General features: G+C 37.5%; 1 protein-coding gene across 6 annotated transcripts in view; it reads left to right on the plus strand.

The window, feature by feature from the left end:
* POLK (DNA polymerase kappa) overlaps nt 1-15,913 on the plus strand; it is an 85,350-nt gene that overhangs the window by 41,868 nt on the left and 27,569 nt on the right. For 5 of the 6 annotated variants that reach the window (XM_037801969.1, XM_037801968.1, XM_037801971.1 and 2 more), the window contains one exon: nt 2,248-2,401. In XM_037801969.1, coding sequence (XP_037657897.1) covers nt 2,248-2,401 — 154 coding nt within the window. Of the gene's footprint in view, nt 1-1,600; nt 1,691-2,247; nt 2,402-15,913 lie in introns of those variants that run through there. The other variant, XM_037801973.1, reaches the window with a different exon arrangement.

A 15,913-nucleotide genomic window follows, 5' to 3' on the forward strand; every position in this document is an offset into this window, starting at 1 on the left:
TTGAGTCATTACTTTCACCCTCTTTTCCAGATAAATTTTTTATCCATTTTTAAGTAGTAACAAAGCTCACTTATTTTGATCAGCTGCTTTCCTTGCCCCACAATTTGATGAAGATGCTTATGAGCATTTAATGTCTCAGAGACTGATAAAGAAAAAATTGCTTGGAAAGGATCTCTGAAGTATAAAGATTTAATTATTCACTAAAATTGCCTAACTTGTCATATGTGAAAAATATTTTCTCTATTTTTGATGACAACATTAAATATTGGCCTGTCATTACAGGTCTGTAACTTAAGTCTTAAATTAAAATTTTAGTGTCTCATCAAAGACTTTTAGACTGCTATAGTGAAATGCAGTGTGTTAAAGACCATTGTCTGAATTGAAACACTGAAAAAACTATTTATTACCATTTAGTCATAGGAATGGTCTTTAAATTTTCTCCTCTTATTTCTATGTATTCCAACACATTTTCTCTTGAAATCACATCCAACCCCAAGTTAATTTTATTTGTTGTTCTTTTAAAAACTATGTGTGGAAGCAAGTGCTTTTGTGCCTCCCTCTGAAAAAGAGGTGGACGAACACATTCATATTTTGTTATTGCTTATGTCTTCTACAATATTACTAATTAAAAAGAGATGAAATGCTAAGCACTGATATTAGGAGCTTTGAATAAGTTTGAACATATTTCAGAGTCTGTAAGAGAATTTTTTTTTTAAGTTCTTTGTTTCAGTAAAGATGCTGAGAGTACAATACTGAGAACTCATTTGTTTCTAATTTTGTTTATTCTGGTTAGTTACATAAATTGGAGAAATCTTTCTCCAGATTGGGACAGGATCTAGCTAGTTTATTTGTGGATGACAAATGGGTTCTTACATATAAATGAACCACAGCACAAATTAATCATTGACTATAAATGCATTAATATTTATGGCTTGGTTAAAAAGCTTAAGGAAAAGCCATTTTTGTTTTATCCTAAAGAATAGAATAACTTTAACTTCTCTTAAAGCTTTAGGTGCTTATTTTTACTGGAACATGCCTATTTTAGTTCTTATAGCAGTATTCTGTGTAAAGGAAGTTAGTGAATGTTCAGCAGTATCTCCAGAGAGTATGTCTCATTTACAGTAATCTTAGTTGGCTGCCAACTACAGACTTTCCAGAGTTTCATTTTCACTAGAAAGTTCTGTTTGAGTACATTATGAAAATGGTTTCTTCTACAAGAACAAAGCTAATTAAGGTGCTCTATGAGTAAGGCTTAGCCAAGTTTTCTGTCATCGTTTTCTAAAATTCCTTCCAACTCAGCTGTTCAAATTATATAAAAGCTAAAAGGATTTCTTTTTATGAAACAACGTAAGAGTTTTCTCACGATATAACAGAACAGACAGCTTTTAAATGCTAATTGGAAGTGTAATATAATTCAGCAAATATGAAATTTCTACTATGCATACTATATTGGCAACCATTCCTTCTAATTATATCTAATACTTCAGTAGTAAAAAAATCAACTTCATAGTTTCATTTAATAAAACTATCTTATATAAAAAGCATTTATAGATTGTAGCAACTATAATCCTGATCTCTGTATGTATTCCTTTTATTCCCAAGATGCAACTTCAGACTTTTCTTCATCATTTAACATAGGCATGGAATTATACTGCAGACCTTGCCACTTTTCCATTCCAAATTCCAATAGGTAATTGAGCTTTGTTTTCCTGTATGGATACATGCATTAATATGTGTGTTGATTAGAGCTGTATGTGCGTGTTATAATTTTTTTAAATAGAACCACTTCTTAAAGAAATATAGTACCTTTATGTAAGATTATTCCTTTTTAAAATAAACAAAAATCAATAAGAAAAAGTGAGGGGGAGCAGGACCCTTTCATACCCAGTGCTACTTTTGACCAGTTACCTAAAATTACATTGCTTAACCATTTTTTTGTGCCTACCAGAATGTTATTTTCTGAGGTTTCTTTGGATCTCTTATTATACCTAGATATGAATGGCTAAATAGAGATTGTATCAAATGAAACTTTTTCATGGTCTTTTGCCTTTTACTGTAATACAAAAGAGAATTTTGACAAATATGCCCTGGCAGTAAATTATTTATTCGCTAAATCCATATGCTATTGATTATAGGATTACTACTATGGTTGCAAAGTAAGAATATTACTGTGTATCTGTCAGCTGTATATGACAGGATCTTTTGCTGTGGCAGCAAAATTTAAACCTTTCTTTGTTCATTTTGGAGGTTAAGGAAATACTTGCTGATTATGATCTGAATTTTATGACTGTGAGTCTTGATGAAGCCTACTTGAATATAACAGAACACTTACAGGAAAGACAAAATTGGCCTGAGGAGAAAAGAAAATATTTCATTCAAACAGGAAACTCTGCAGAAAATGGTAAGCAATTTTATTAGAACTAACTGAAAACCAACAAACAAAAAACCCTTTGAATTAATTAACTCAGCATGTGTAAGTGGTAGGACTCTATAAAAATGAAAAGAAATCAGAGGCGGGGCAAGATGGCAGACTGGTGAGCTGTAAGTTTTAGTTACTCCTCCAGGAAAGTAGGTAAAAAGCCAGGAACTGCGTGGACTGGACACCACAGAGCAATCTGTCTTTGGGCATACTTCATACAACACTCATGAAAACGTGGAACTGCTGAGATCAGCGAAATCTGTAAGTTTTTGCGGTCAGGGGACCCGCGCCCCTCCCTGCCAGGCTCAGTCCCGTGGGAGGAGGGGCTGTCAGCTCCGGGAAGGAGAAGGGAGAACTGCAGTGGCTGCTCTTATCGAAAACTCATTCTACTGATTCAAACTCCAACCATAAATAGACTGAGACCAGACACCAGAGACTCTGAGAGCAGCCAGCCCAGCAGAGAGCAGACAGGCATAGACAAAAAACAACACGAAAAACTCCAAAATAAAAGCAGAGGATTTTTGGAGTTCTGGTGAACACAGAAAGGGGAAGGGCGGAGCTCAGGCCTTGAGGCGCATATGCAAATCCCGAAGCAAAGCTGATCTCTGCCCTGTGCACCTTTCCTTAATGGCCCTGGTTGCTTTGTCTGTTAGCATTTCAATAACCCATTAGATCTCTGAGGAGGGCCTTTTTTTTTTTTTTTTTTTTAAATCCTTTTTGCTTTTTCTAAAACAATTACTCTAAGAAGCTCAATACAGAAAGCTTCAAAGAATTGCAATTTGGGCACGTCAAGCCAAGAGCAGAACTAAGAGAGCTCTGAGACAAAAGGCAATAATCCAGTGGCTGAGAAAATTCACTAAACAACACAACTTCCCAAGAAAAGGGGGGTGTCTGCTCACAGCCACCATCCTGGTGGACAGGAAACATTCCTGCCCATCGCCAGCCCCATAGCCCAGAGCTGCCCCAGACAACCCAGTGTGACGGAAGTGCTTCAAATAACAGGCACACACCACAAAACTGGGCGTGGACATTAGCCTTCCCTGCAACCTCAGCTGAATGTCCCAGAGCTGGGAAGGTGGAGCAGTGTGAATTAACAAAGCCCCATTCAGCCATCATTTGAGCAGACTGGGAGCCTCCCTACACAGCCCAGCAGCCCAGAACTGCCCTGGGGGGACGGCACTCACCTGTGACATAGCACAGTCATCCCTCAACAGAGGACCCGGGGTGCACAGCCTGGAAGAGGGGCCCACTTGCAAGTCTCAGGAGCCATACGCCAATACCAAAGACTTGTGGGTCAGTGGCAGAGACAAACTGTGGCAGGACTGAACTGAAGGATTAGACTATTGCAGCAGCTTTAAAACTCTAGGATCATCAGGGAGATTTGATTGTTAGGGCCACCCCCCCTCCCCGACTGCCCAGAAACACGCCCCACATACAGGGCAGGCAACACCAACTACACACGCAAGCTTGGTACACCAATTGGGCCCCACAAGACTCACTCCCCCACTCACCAAAAAGGCTAAGCAGGGGGAGATCTGGCTTGTGGAGAACAGGTGGCTCGTGGACGCCACCTGCTGGTTAGTTAGAGAAAGTGTACTCCACGAAGCTGTAGATCTGATAAATTAGAGATAAGGACTTCAATAGGTCTACAAACCCTAAAAGAACCCTATCAAGTTCAGCAAATGCCACGAGGCCAAAAACAACAGAAAATTATAAAGCATATGAAAAAACCAGACGATATGGATAACCCAAGCCCAAGCACCCAAATCAAAAGACCAGAAGAGACACAGCACCTAGAGCAGCTACTCAAAGAACTAAAGATGAACAGTGAGACCATAGTACGGGATATGAAGGAAATCAAGAAGACTCTAGAAGAGCATAAAGAAGACATTGCAACACTAAATAAAAAAATGGATGATCTTATGGAAATTAAAGAAACTGTTGACCAAATTAAAAAGATTCTGGACACTCATAGTACAAGACTAGAGGAAGTTGAACAATGAATCAGTGACCTGGAAGATGACAGAATGGAAAATGAAAGCATAAAAGAAAGAATGGGGAAAAAAATTGAAAAACTCGAAATGGACCTCAGGGATATGATAGATAATATGAAACGTCCGAATATAAGACTCATTGGTGTCCCAGAAGGGGAAGAAAAGGGTAAAGGTCTAGGAAGAGTATTCAAAGAAATTGTTGGGGAAAACTTCCCAAATCTTCAAAACAACATAAATACACAAATCATAAATGCTCAGCGAACTCCAAATAGAATAAATCCAAAAAAACCCACTCCGAGACATATACTGATCACACTGTCAAACATAGAAGAGAAGGAGCAAGTTCTGAAAGCAGCAAGAGAAAAGCAATTCACCACATACAAAGGAAACAGCATAAGACTAAGTAGTGACTACTCAGCAGCCACCATGGAGGCGAGAAGGCAGTGGCACGATATATTTAAAATTCTGAGTGAGAGGAATTTCCAGCCAAGAATACTTTATCCAGCAAAGCTCTCCTTCAAATTTGAGGGAGAGCTTAAATTTTTCACAGACAAAGAAATGCTGAGAGAATTTGCTAACAAGAGACCTGCCCTACTGGAGATACTAAAGGGAGCCCTACAGACAGAGAAACAAAGACAGGACAGAGAGACTTGGAGAAAGGTTCAGTACTAAAGAGATTCGGTATGGGTACAATAAAGGATATTAATAGAGAGAGGGAAAAATATGGCAAACATAATCCAAAGGATAAGATGGCTGATTCAAGAAATGCCTTCACGGTTTTAACGTTGATTGTAAATGGATTAAACTCCCCAATTAAAAGTTATAGATTCGCAGAATGGATCAAAAAAAAAGAACCATCAATATGTTGCATACAAGAGACTCATCTTAGACACAGGGACACAAAGAAACTGAAAGTGAAAGGATGGAAAAAAATATTTCATGCAAGCTACAGCCAAAAGAAAGCAGGTGTAGCAATATTAAACTCAGATAAAATAGACTTCAAATGCAGGGATGTTTTGAGAGACAAAGAAGGCCACTACATACTAATAAAAGGGGCAATTCAGCAAGAAGAAATAACAATCGTAAATGTCTATGCACCCAATCAAGGTGCCACAAAATACATGAGAGAAACACTGGCAAAACTAAAGGAAGCAATTGATGTTTCCACAATAATTGTGGGAGACTTCAACACATCACTCTCTCCTATAGATAGATCAACCAGACAGAAGACCAATAAGGAAATTGAAAACCTAAACAATCTGATAAATGAATTAGATTTAACAGACATCTACAGGACATTACATCCCAAATCACCAGGATACACATACTTTTCTAGTGCTCACGGAACTTTCTCCAGAATAGATCATATGCTGGGACATAAAACAAGCCTCAATAAATTTAAAAAGATTGAAATTATTCAAAGCACATTCTCTGACCACAATGGAATACAATTAGAAGTCAATAACCATCAGAGACTTAGAAAATTCACAAATACCTGGAGGTTAAACAACACACTCCTAAACAATCAGTGGGTTAAAGAAGAAATAGCAAGAGAAATTGCTAAATATATAGAGACGAATGAAAATGAGAACACAACATACCAAAACCTATGGGATGCAGCAAAAGCAGTGCTAAGGGGGAAATTTATAGCACTAAATGCATATATTAAAAAGGAAGAAAGCGCCAAAATCAAAGAACTAATGGATCAACTGAAGAAGCTAGAAAATGAACAGCAAACTAATCCTAAACCAAGTACAAGAAAAGAAATAACAAGGATTAAAGCAGAAATAAATGACATAGAGAACAAAAAAACAATAGAGAGGATAAATATCACCAAAAGTTGGTTCTTTGAGAAGATCAACAAGATTGACAAGCCCCTAGCTAGACTGACAAAATCAAAAAGAGAGAAGACCCATATAAACAAAATAATGAATGAAAAAGGTGACATAACTGCAGATCCTGAAGAAATTAAAAAAATTATAAGAGGATACTATGAACAACTGTATGACAACAAACTGGATAATGTAGAAGAAATGGACAATTTCCTGGAAACATATGAACAACCTAGACTGACCAGAGAAGAAATAGAAGACCTCAACCAACCCATCACAAGCAAAGAGATCCAATCAGTCATCAAAAATCTTCCCACAAATAAATGCCCAGGGCCAGATGGCTTCACAGGGGAATTCTACCAAACTTTCCAGAAAGAACTGACACCAATCTTACTCAAACTCTTTCAAAACATTGAAAAAAATGGAACACTACCTAACTCATTTTATGAAGCTAACATCAATCTAATACCAAAACCAGGCAAAGATGCTACAATAAAGGAAAACTACCAGCCAATCTCCCTAATGAATATAGATGCAAAAATCCTCAACAAAATACTTGCAAATCGAATCCAAAGACACATTAAAAAAATCATACACCATGACCAAGTGGGGTTCATTCCAGGCATGCAAGGATGGTTCAACATAAGAAAAACAATCAATGTATTACAACACATTAAAAACTCGAAAGGGAAAAATCAATTGATCATCTCAATAGATGCTGAAAAAGCATTTGACAAAATCCAACATCCCTTTTTGATAAAAACACTTCAAAAGGTAGGAATTGAAGGAAACTTCCTCAACATGATAAAGAGCATATATGAAAAACCCACAGCCAGCATAGTACTCAATGGTGAGAGACTGAAAGCCTTCCCTCTAAGATCAGGAACAAGACAAGGATGCCCGCTGTCACCACTGTTATTCAACATTGTGCTGGAAGTGCTAGCCAGGGCAATCCGGCAAGACAAAGAAATAAAAGGCATCCAAATTGGAAAAGAAGAAGTAAAACTGTCATTGTTTGCAGATGATGTGATCTTATATCTAGAAAACCCTGAGAAATCAACGATACACCTACTAGAGCTAATAAACAAATTTAGCAAAGTAGCGGGATACAAGATTAATGCACATAAGTCAGTAATGTTTCTATATGCTAGAAATGAACAAACTGAAGAGACACTCAAGAAAAAGATACCATTTTCAATAGCAACTAAAAAAATCAAGTACCTAGGAATAAACTTAACCAAAGATGTAAAAGACCTATACAAAGAAAACTACATAACTCTACTAAAAGAAATAGAAGGGGACCTTAAAAGATGGAAAAATATTCCATGTTCATGGATAGGAAGGCTAAATGTCATTAAGATGTCAATTCTACCCAAACTCATCTACAGATTCAATGCAATCCCAATCAAAATTCCAACAACCTACTTTGCAGACTTGGAAAAGCTAGTTATCAAATTTATTTGGAAAGGGAAGATGCCTCGAATTGCTAAAGACACTCTAAAAAAGAAAAACGAAGTGGGAGGACTTACACTCCCTGACTTTGAAGCTTATTATAAAGCCACAGTTGCCAAAACAGCATGGTACTGGCACAAAGATAGACATATAGATCAATGGAATCGAATTGAGAATTCAGAGATAGACCCTCAGATCTATGGCCGACTGATCTTTGATAAGGCCCCCAAAGTCACTGAACTGAGCCATAATGGTCTTTTCAACAAATGGGGCTGGGAGAGTTGGATATCCATATCCAAAAGAATGAAAGAGGACCCCTACCTCACCCCCTACACAAAAATTAACTCAAAATGGACCAAAGATCTCAATATAAAAGAAAGTACCATTAAACTCCTAGAAGATAATGTAGGAAAACATCTTCAAGACCTTGTATTAGGAGGCCACTTCCTAGACTTTACACCCAAAGCACAAGCAACAAAAGAGAAAATAGATAAATGGGAAGTCCTCAAGCTTAGAAGTTTCTGCACCTCAAAGGAATTTCTCAAAAAGGTAAAGAGGCAGCCAACTCAATGGGAAAAAATTTTTGGAAACCATGTATCTGACAAAAGACTGATATCTTGCATATACAAAGAAATCCTACAACTCAATGACAATAGTACAGACAGCCCAATTATAAAATGGGCAAAAGATATGAAAAGACAGTTCTCTGAAGAGGAAATACAAATGGCCAAGAAACACATGAAAAAATGTTCAGCTTCACTAGCTATTAGAGAGATGCAAATTAAGACCACAATGAGATACCATCTAACACCAATTAGAATGGCTGCCATTAAACAAACAGGAAACTACAAATGCTGGAGGGGATGTGGAGAAATTGGAACTCTTATTCATTGTTGGTGGGACTGTATAATGGTTCAGCCACTCTGGAAGTCAGTCTGGCAGTTCCTTAGAAAACTAGATATAGAGCTACCATTCGATCCAGCGATTGCACTTCTTGGTATATACCCGGAAGATCGGAAAGCAGTGACACGAACAGATATCTGCACGCCAATGTTCATAGCAGCATTATTCACAATTGCCAAAAGATGGAAACAACCCAAATGTCCTTCAACAGATGAGTGGATAAATAAAATGTGGTATATACACACGATGGAATACTACACGGCAGTAAGAAGGAACGATCTGGTGAAACATATGACAACATGGATGAACCTTGAAGACATAATGCTGAGCGAAATAAGCCAGGCACAAAAAGAGAAATATTATATGCTACCACTGATGTGAACTTTGCAAAATGTAAAACAAATGGTTTATAATGTAGAATGTAGGGGAACTAGCAGTAGAGAGCAATTAAGGAAGGGGGAACAATAATCCAAGAAGAACAGATAAGCTATTTAACGTTCTGGGGATGCCCAGAAATGACTATGGTCTGTTAATTTCTGATGGATGTAGTAGGAACAAATTCACTGAAATGTTGCTATATTATGTAACTTTCTTGGGGTAAAGTAGGAACATGTTGGAAGTTAAGCAGTTATCTTAGGTTAGTTGTCTTTTTCTTACTCCCTTGTTATGGTCTCTTTGAAATGTTCTTTTATTGTATGTTTGTTTTCTTTTTAACTTTTTTTTCATACAGTTGATTTAAAAAAGAAGGGAAAGTTAAAAAAAAAAAAAAGAAAAAAAAAAAAAGACAAACAAGGAAAAAAAAAAAAAAAGATGTAGTGCCCCCTTGAGGAGCCTGTGGAGAATGCAGGGGTATTCGCCTACCCCACCTCCATGGTTGCTAACATGACCACAGACATAGGGGACTGGTGGTTTGATGGGTTGAGCCCTCTACCATAAGTTTTACCCTTGGGAAGACGGTTGCTGCAAAGGAGAGGCTAGGCCTCCCTGTATTTCTGCCTAAGAGTCTCCTCCTGAATGCCTCTTTGTTGCTCAGATGTGGCCCTCTCTCTCTGGCTAAGCCAACTTGAAAGGTGAAATCACTGTCCTCCCCCCTACGTGGGATCAGACACCCAGGGAAGTGAATCTCCCTGGCAACGTGGAATATGACTCCCGGGGAGGAATGTAGACCCGGCATCGTGGGACGGAGAACATCTTCTTGACCAAAAGGGGGATGTGAAAGGAAATGAAATAAGCTTCAATGGCAGAGAGATTCCAAAACGAGCCGAGAGATCACTCTGGTGGGCACTCTTACGCACACTTTAGACAACCTTTTTTAGGTTCTAAAGAATTGGGGTAGCTGGTGGTGGATACCTGAAACTATTAAACTACAACCCAGAACCCATGAATCTCGAAGACAGTTGTATAAAAATGTAGCTTATGAGGGGTGACAGTGGGATTGGGAATGCCATAAGGACCAAACTCCACTTTGTCTAGTTTATGGATGGATGTGTAGAAAAGTAGGGGAAGGAAACAAACAGACAAAGGTACCCAGTGTTCTTTTTTACTTCAATTGCTCTTTTTCACTCTAATTATTATTCTTGTTATTTTTGTGTGTGTGCTAATGAAGGTGTCAGGGATTGATTTAGGTGATGAATGTACAACTATGTAATGGTACTGTAAACAATCGAAAGTACAATTTGTTTTGTATGACTGCGTGGTATGTGAATATATCTCAATAAAATGATGATTAAAAAAAAAAAAAAGAAAAGAAATCAGAAACTTAAAATTCATCAGTCATTTTTCCAAGTTAAATATGTGGAATATCACTTTTAAACCAAATGAGATTGTCAAATCTCTAGACTTTAAGAGTCTGCAGAAGACTTCTGGGGAAGATGGCAGAGTAAGGAACTCTGGGACTAAGTCCTTTCACCAAAATGATTGTTGAACATAGAGGAACTGTCTGAGACAACTGTTCTGGGGTTCCAGAGGTCAGGACACTGTACAGCATCCAAGGAAGAACAGGAGGAAGAGACTAACAAACTGGTGAAGAACAGTGAGTTGCTGTCTCCATGCAGCAGCTGCTGGCACCCATCTTCCAGTCTCATGGCAGGCTGCCTTGGAGTCCAGTTCCTGGCTAGCTTGCAGGGGACAGAAAGGGATATAAAAATCCTCTTCCTCAAGAACCAGGGATAGACACATCCAGTCACTGATCACAGCTTTTGATTAGCAAAGACAAATCACTGGGTCCTGCCCCAAACAAAGGTGGTAGGGATTTAAAGGTGCACTGCTTTCCTTGTGGCTGTGGGGAACACTTAGCTGAAGGGCTGCATTTACTGGGCAGGCCAGGAAAGTTCAGCTTTGGGAAGCCATCTAAGATGCTTTTTGGCATCCTTCCTGATCCCTTCCCCAGGGCACTTTGGAGCTGGTGTGTTCCCCTTTCATGGATCCCTGGCTCTGTATTGACTGGGAAATACTGACTTGAGAAAGTCCTTTCTGTGATGACTCTCCTCCCAGAATTTGCCCTCCAGGCAAGCAGCTAGAGACAATCAAAGGAGTTTAAAAGACTATAGAGGAAAAATGAAAACAAACAGAACAGATCATGATACCCGGAGAAGGAACAATAAAGGAAGCTGGAGGTGAATCAGTTGCACAAAAAGTACAGTCTTAAAAATGGCACTGTGTATCCAGGGCAAGAAACAGATAAATAAGAGCTGAAAAAATCCCATCACTTAAACCCAGGCTATTCTAAAGGTCTAGAATAAGTTGAATCAAGCATCAAAGAAAAGTCTTAATAAAAAGCCAATCAAGAATAAAACTCCAGGTAAGAAAGAGAAACTAAGCTTCAGGGTAAACTTATCAGGATAATCAGATGCCTAGACATCAGCAAAAAATTACAGGCCATACTACGAAACAGGAGGATATGGCCCAGGTAAGGGAGCACTTTGAAAGTTCAGAGGAGAAACAGAGTTTGGAAGAACTAATAAAAAATGTACAAATGAATCTAAATTAATTCAAGGAGATGAAGGAAAATAGTTAAAGAGATAAAGGATATTAAGACAGTCTGCAAGTGTGGAGAAGAATTTGAAAGTATAAAAGGAAACATAGGCACTTATGGGAATGAAAGGCAGCATAGAAGACATTAAGAATATTCTAGAGGCATACAACAGCAGATTTGAATAAACAGAAGAAAGAATCAGTGAACTAAAAGACAGGACAATTGAAATTTTATAGATAGAAGAACAGATAGAGAAAATAATATAAAAAATTGAGCAGGATCTCAGGGATTTTAATGACCTCATGAAGCACACAAACAGATGTGTTGTGGATGTCCTAGAAGGAAAACGGAAAGGAAAGGAAAAGGACCAAAAAGAATATTTCAGTAAATAATAAAAATTTCCCAACACTTAAGAAAGACATAAATATACATGTCTAAGAAGTACAGCATACTCCAAACAGAATAAATCCTAATAGACCTGCTCTGCAACACATACTAATCCAAATGTCAAATGCCAAAGATAGAAAAAAAATTCTGAAAGCAGCAAGAGAAAAGCAATTCTTCACATACAAGGGGTCTGCAATAAGACTGTTCTGGTTTGCTAATGCTGCTGTTATGCGAAACACCAGAGATGGATTGGCTTTTATAAAGGGGATTTATTAAGTTACAGATTTACAGTCCTAAGGCCATAAAAGTGTCCCAACTAAGGCATCAACAATAGGATGACTTCACTGAAAAATGGCCAGTGGCGTCTGGACACCTCTGTCAGCTGGGAAGGCATGTGGCTGCTGACTGCTGGTCCCAGGTTGTGTTTCAGTTCTTCTCTCAGCTCCTGTGCATCCTTAGCTTAGGATCTCCAAACATCCTTCTGTCCACGGCTCCAAGCATCTCTAAGCGTCTCTAAGCATCAGCAGCATCTAGGTCTGTGTCAGCTCTTTTCAAAGGACTCCAGTAAACTAATCAAGACCTACCCTGAATGGGTGGGGCCAAATCTCCATCAAAACATTCAATCAAGAGGTCGCACCCTAATCAAAAAATTAATCAATCTGCCCCCACAAGATTGCATTAAAGAATATGATTTTTTCTGGGGGGCATAATATATACAAACTGGCACAAAGACTAAGTGCCAGTTTCTCATCAGAAACCATGGAGGCAAGAAGGCAGTAGTATGACGTATTTAGGGTACTGAAAGAGAAAAACTGCTTCCAAAAGTTCTTTATCCAGCAAAACTGTCCTTAAAAAATGAGAGTTTAAAATACTCACAGATTTACAGAAACTGAGTTTTGTCAACAAGAGACCCGCTCTACAAGAAATATTAAATTAAGGAATTCTGCAGGCTGAAAGGATAAGATAGGAGACAGTGTCTTGGAGTAATGTGAAGAAATGAAGATTATCAGTAAGGGTAACTAAAAGGGCAAAAAGAGAGAGGAAAACAAGATATGACGTGAAAACCAAAGGATAAAATGGCTGAAGTATTGCCTTTACAGTAATAACACTGAATGTTAATGACTTAAACTCCCCAGATTGGAAGAATGGATAAAAAAGCATGACTGAATGTTCACAAAAGACTCATTCCTAGATGCAAAGACACTAAAAGGTTGAAATTGGAAGATTGGGGAAAGATATTCCATGCAAACAGTAACTGAAAGAGAGTAGGGTAGCTGTACTAATATTAGACAAAATAGACTTTAAATGCAAAACTGTAATGAGATCAAAATAGACACTGTGTTAATAAAAGGGGCAATCCACCGAGAAGAAATAACACGTATAAATATTTAGGCACCTAACCATGGTGCCCCAAAATACATGAGGCAAACACTGCAAAACTGGAAGGAGAAATAGACATCTCTACAATAATAGAGACTTCAATATATCACTCCCATCAATAACAGAATATCTATACAGAGGATTGATAAGGAAACAGGGAACTTGAATAATACAATAAATAAGGTAGGTCTGACAGATAAACAGAACTTTGCACCCCAAAACAGCAGGAATATATTCTTCTCAAGCATGTATGGATCATTCTCCAGGATAGACCACATATTGGGTCAAAAACAAGTTTCTAAATTTAAAAAGATTGAAATTGTACAAAACACTTTCTCTGACTATATGGAATGAAGCTGGAAATCAATAACAGGTGGAGAACTAAAAAATTATCAAATGTATGTACATTAAACAACACATTCTTAAACAATCAGTGGGTCAAAGAAGAAATTGCCAGGGAAATCAGTAAATATTTTGAGACAAATGAAAATGAGAACACAACGTATGAAAACTCATGGGATGCAGTGAAGGCAGTGCTGAGAGGGAAATTCATAGCCCTAAACACTTCCTTTAAAAAGAAGAAAGAGCTAAAATTAAAGACCTAACTGTGCACCTGAAGTAACTAGAAAAAGAACAGGAATTAATCCCAAGGCAAACAGAAGGTAAGAAATATAAAGAGCAGAAGTAAATGAAATTGAGAATAAACAGCAATAGAATTAACAGAACCAAAAATTGTTTCTTTTAGAAGAGCAATAAAATTGACAAACTCTTAGCTAGACTGACAAAGACAAAAAGAAAGAAGATGCAAATAAATAAAGTCACAAGTGAGAGAGAGAACATTACTACTGACCCCACAGAAATAAAAAGGATCATAAGAGGATACTATGAACAATTGTATGCCAACAAATTAGAACACCTAGATGAAATGGACAAATTCCTAGGAACGCCTGAACAATTTTACTGACTCTAGAAAACATAGAAGACCTCAACAGACCAATTACAAGTAAAGAGATTGAATAAGTCATCAAAAACCTCCCGAAAAGAAGCTCAGAACCAGATGGCTTCACAAATGAATTCTATCAGTCATTTCAAAAAGAACTATTATCAATCCTTTATTGTTTTCATGTTCTCAATTTCATTTAATATTTCTGCTCTAATCTTTGTTATTTCTTTCTGTTTGTTTTGGGGTTAGTTTGCTGTTCTTTCTCTAGTTCCTCCAGGTGAACAGTTAATTCCTCAAGTTTTGCTCTTTCTTCTTTTTTATTACAGGCATTTAGGGCAATAAATTTCCCTCTCAGTACCACCTTTCTGCATCCCATAAGTTTTGATATGTTGTGTTTTCATTTTCATTTGCCTCAAGATATTTACTGATTTCTTTTGTAATTTCTTCCTTGACCCACTGGTTGCTTAAGAGTGTTTTTAGCCTCCATATATTTGTGAATTTTCCAGCCTTCCCCCTGTTATTGATTTCCAACTTTATTCCATTATGATCTGAGAAAGTGTTTTGTATAATAGCAAAAATTTTAAATTCACTGAGACTTGCTTTGTGACCCAACATGTGATCTAGCCTGTAGAATGCTCTATGAGCACTTGAGGAAAATGTATACCTTGCAGTTGTGGGGTGTAGTGTTCTATAAATGTCTGTTAAGTCTAGTTTATTTATCTTACAATTCAGCATCTCTGTTTCCTTATTGATCCTCTATCTAAATGTTCTATCCATTGATGAGAGCAGTGTATTAAAATCTCCAAGTATTATTGTAGAGGGATCTACTTCCTTCAGTGTTGTCAGTGTTTGCCTCATGTATTTTGGGACACTCTGACTCGGTGCATAAATATTTATGATTGTTATGTCTTCTTGATGAATTGTCACTTTTATTAATATATAGTGTAGTTATTTGTCTTTTTAAATCACTTTATATTTGAAGCCTAATTTGTCTGCTATTGATATAGCTACCCCTGCTCTTTTCTGGTTGTTTTTTGTGTGAAATATCTTTTTCCAGCCTTTTACTTTTCAACATATTTTTGTCCTTGTGTCTAAAGTGAGTCTCTTGCAGACAGCACATACATGAGTCCTGTTTTTTAATCTATTCTGCCAGTCTGTTGTTTTGTTGAGGAGTTTAATCCATTAATCCAGTTTGTCTTTTGGAGTTTATATGCCATGTCTTATTTTCTTCTCTCTCTCCTTTTACCCTTCCTGATAGTCTTCATTTCTACACTATTTTCCAAACCTTTCTCTTCTGTCTTTTCTATCAACCTGTAGCCCTTCCTTTAGTATTTCTTGTAGAACAGGTCTCTTGTTCACAAAATCTCTCAGTGTCTGTTTATTTGAAAATATTTTAAACTCTCACTCATTTTTGAAGGACAGTTTAGCCAGATACAAAATTCTTGGTTGGCAGTTCTTCTCTTTCAATATCTTAAATATATCATACCACTGCCTTCTCGCCTCCATGGTTTCTGCAGAGAAATCTGTACCTAGTCTTATCAAACTTCCCTTGTATGTGATGGATCGCTTTTCTCTTGCTGCTTTCAGAATTTTCTCTTTGTCTTTGACATTGGATGATCTGATCAGTGG

Source organism: Choloepus didactylus, chromosome 13, assembly GCF_015220235.1.
Source record: "Choloepus didactylus isolate mChoDid1 chromosome 13, mChoDid1.pri, whole genome shotgun sequence".
NCBI classification, from domain to species: Eukaryota; Metazoa; Chordata; class Mammalia; order Pilosa; family Megalonychidae; genus Choloepus; species Choloepus didactylus.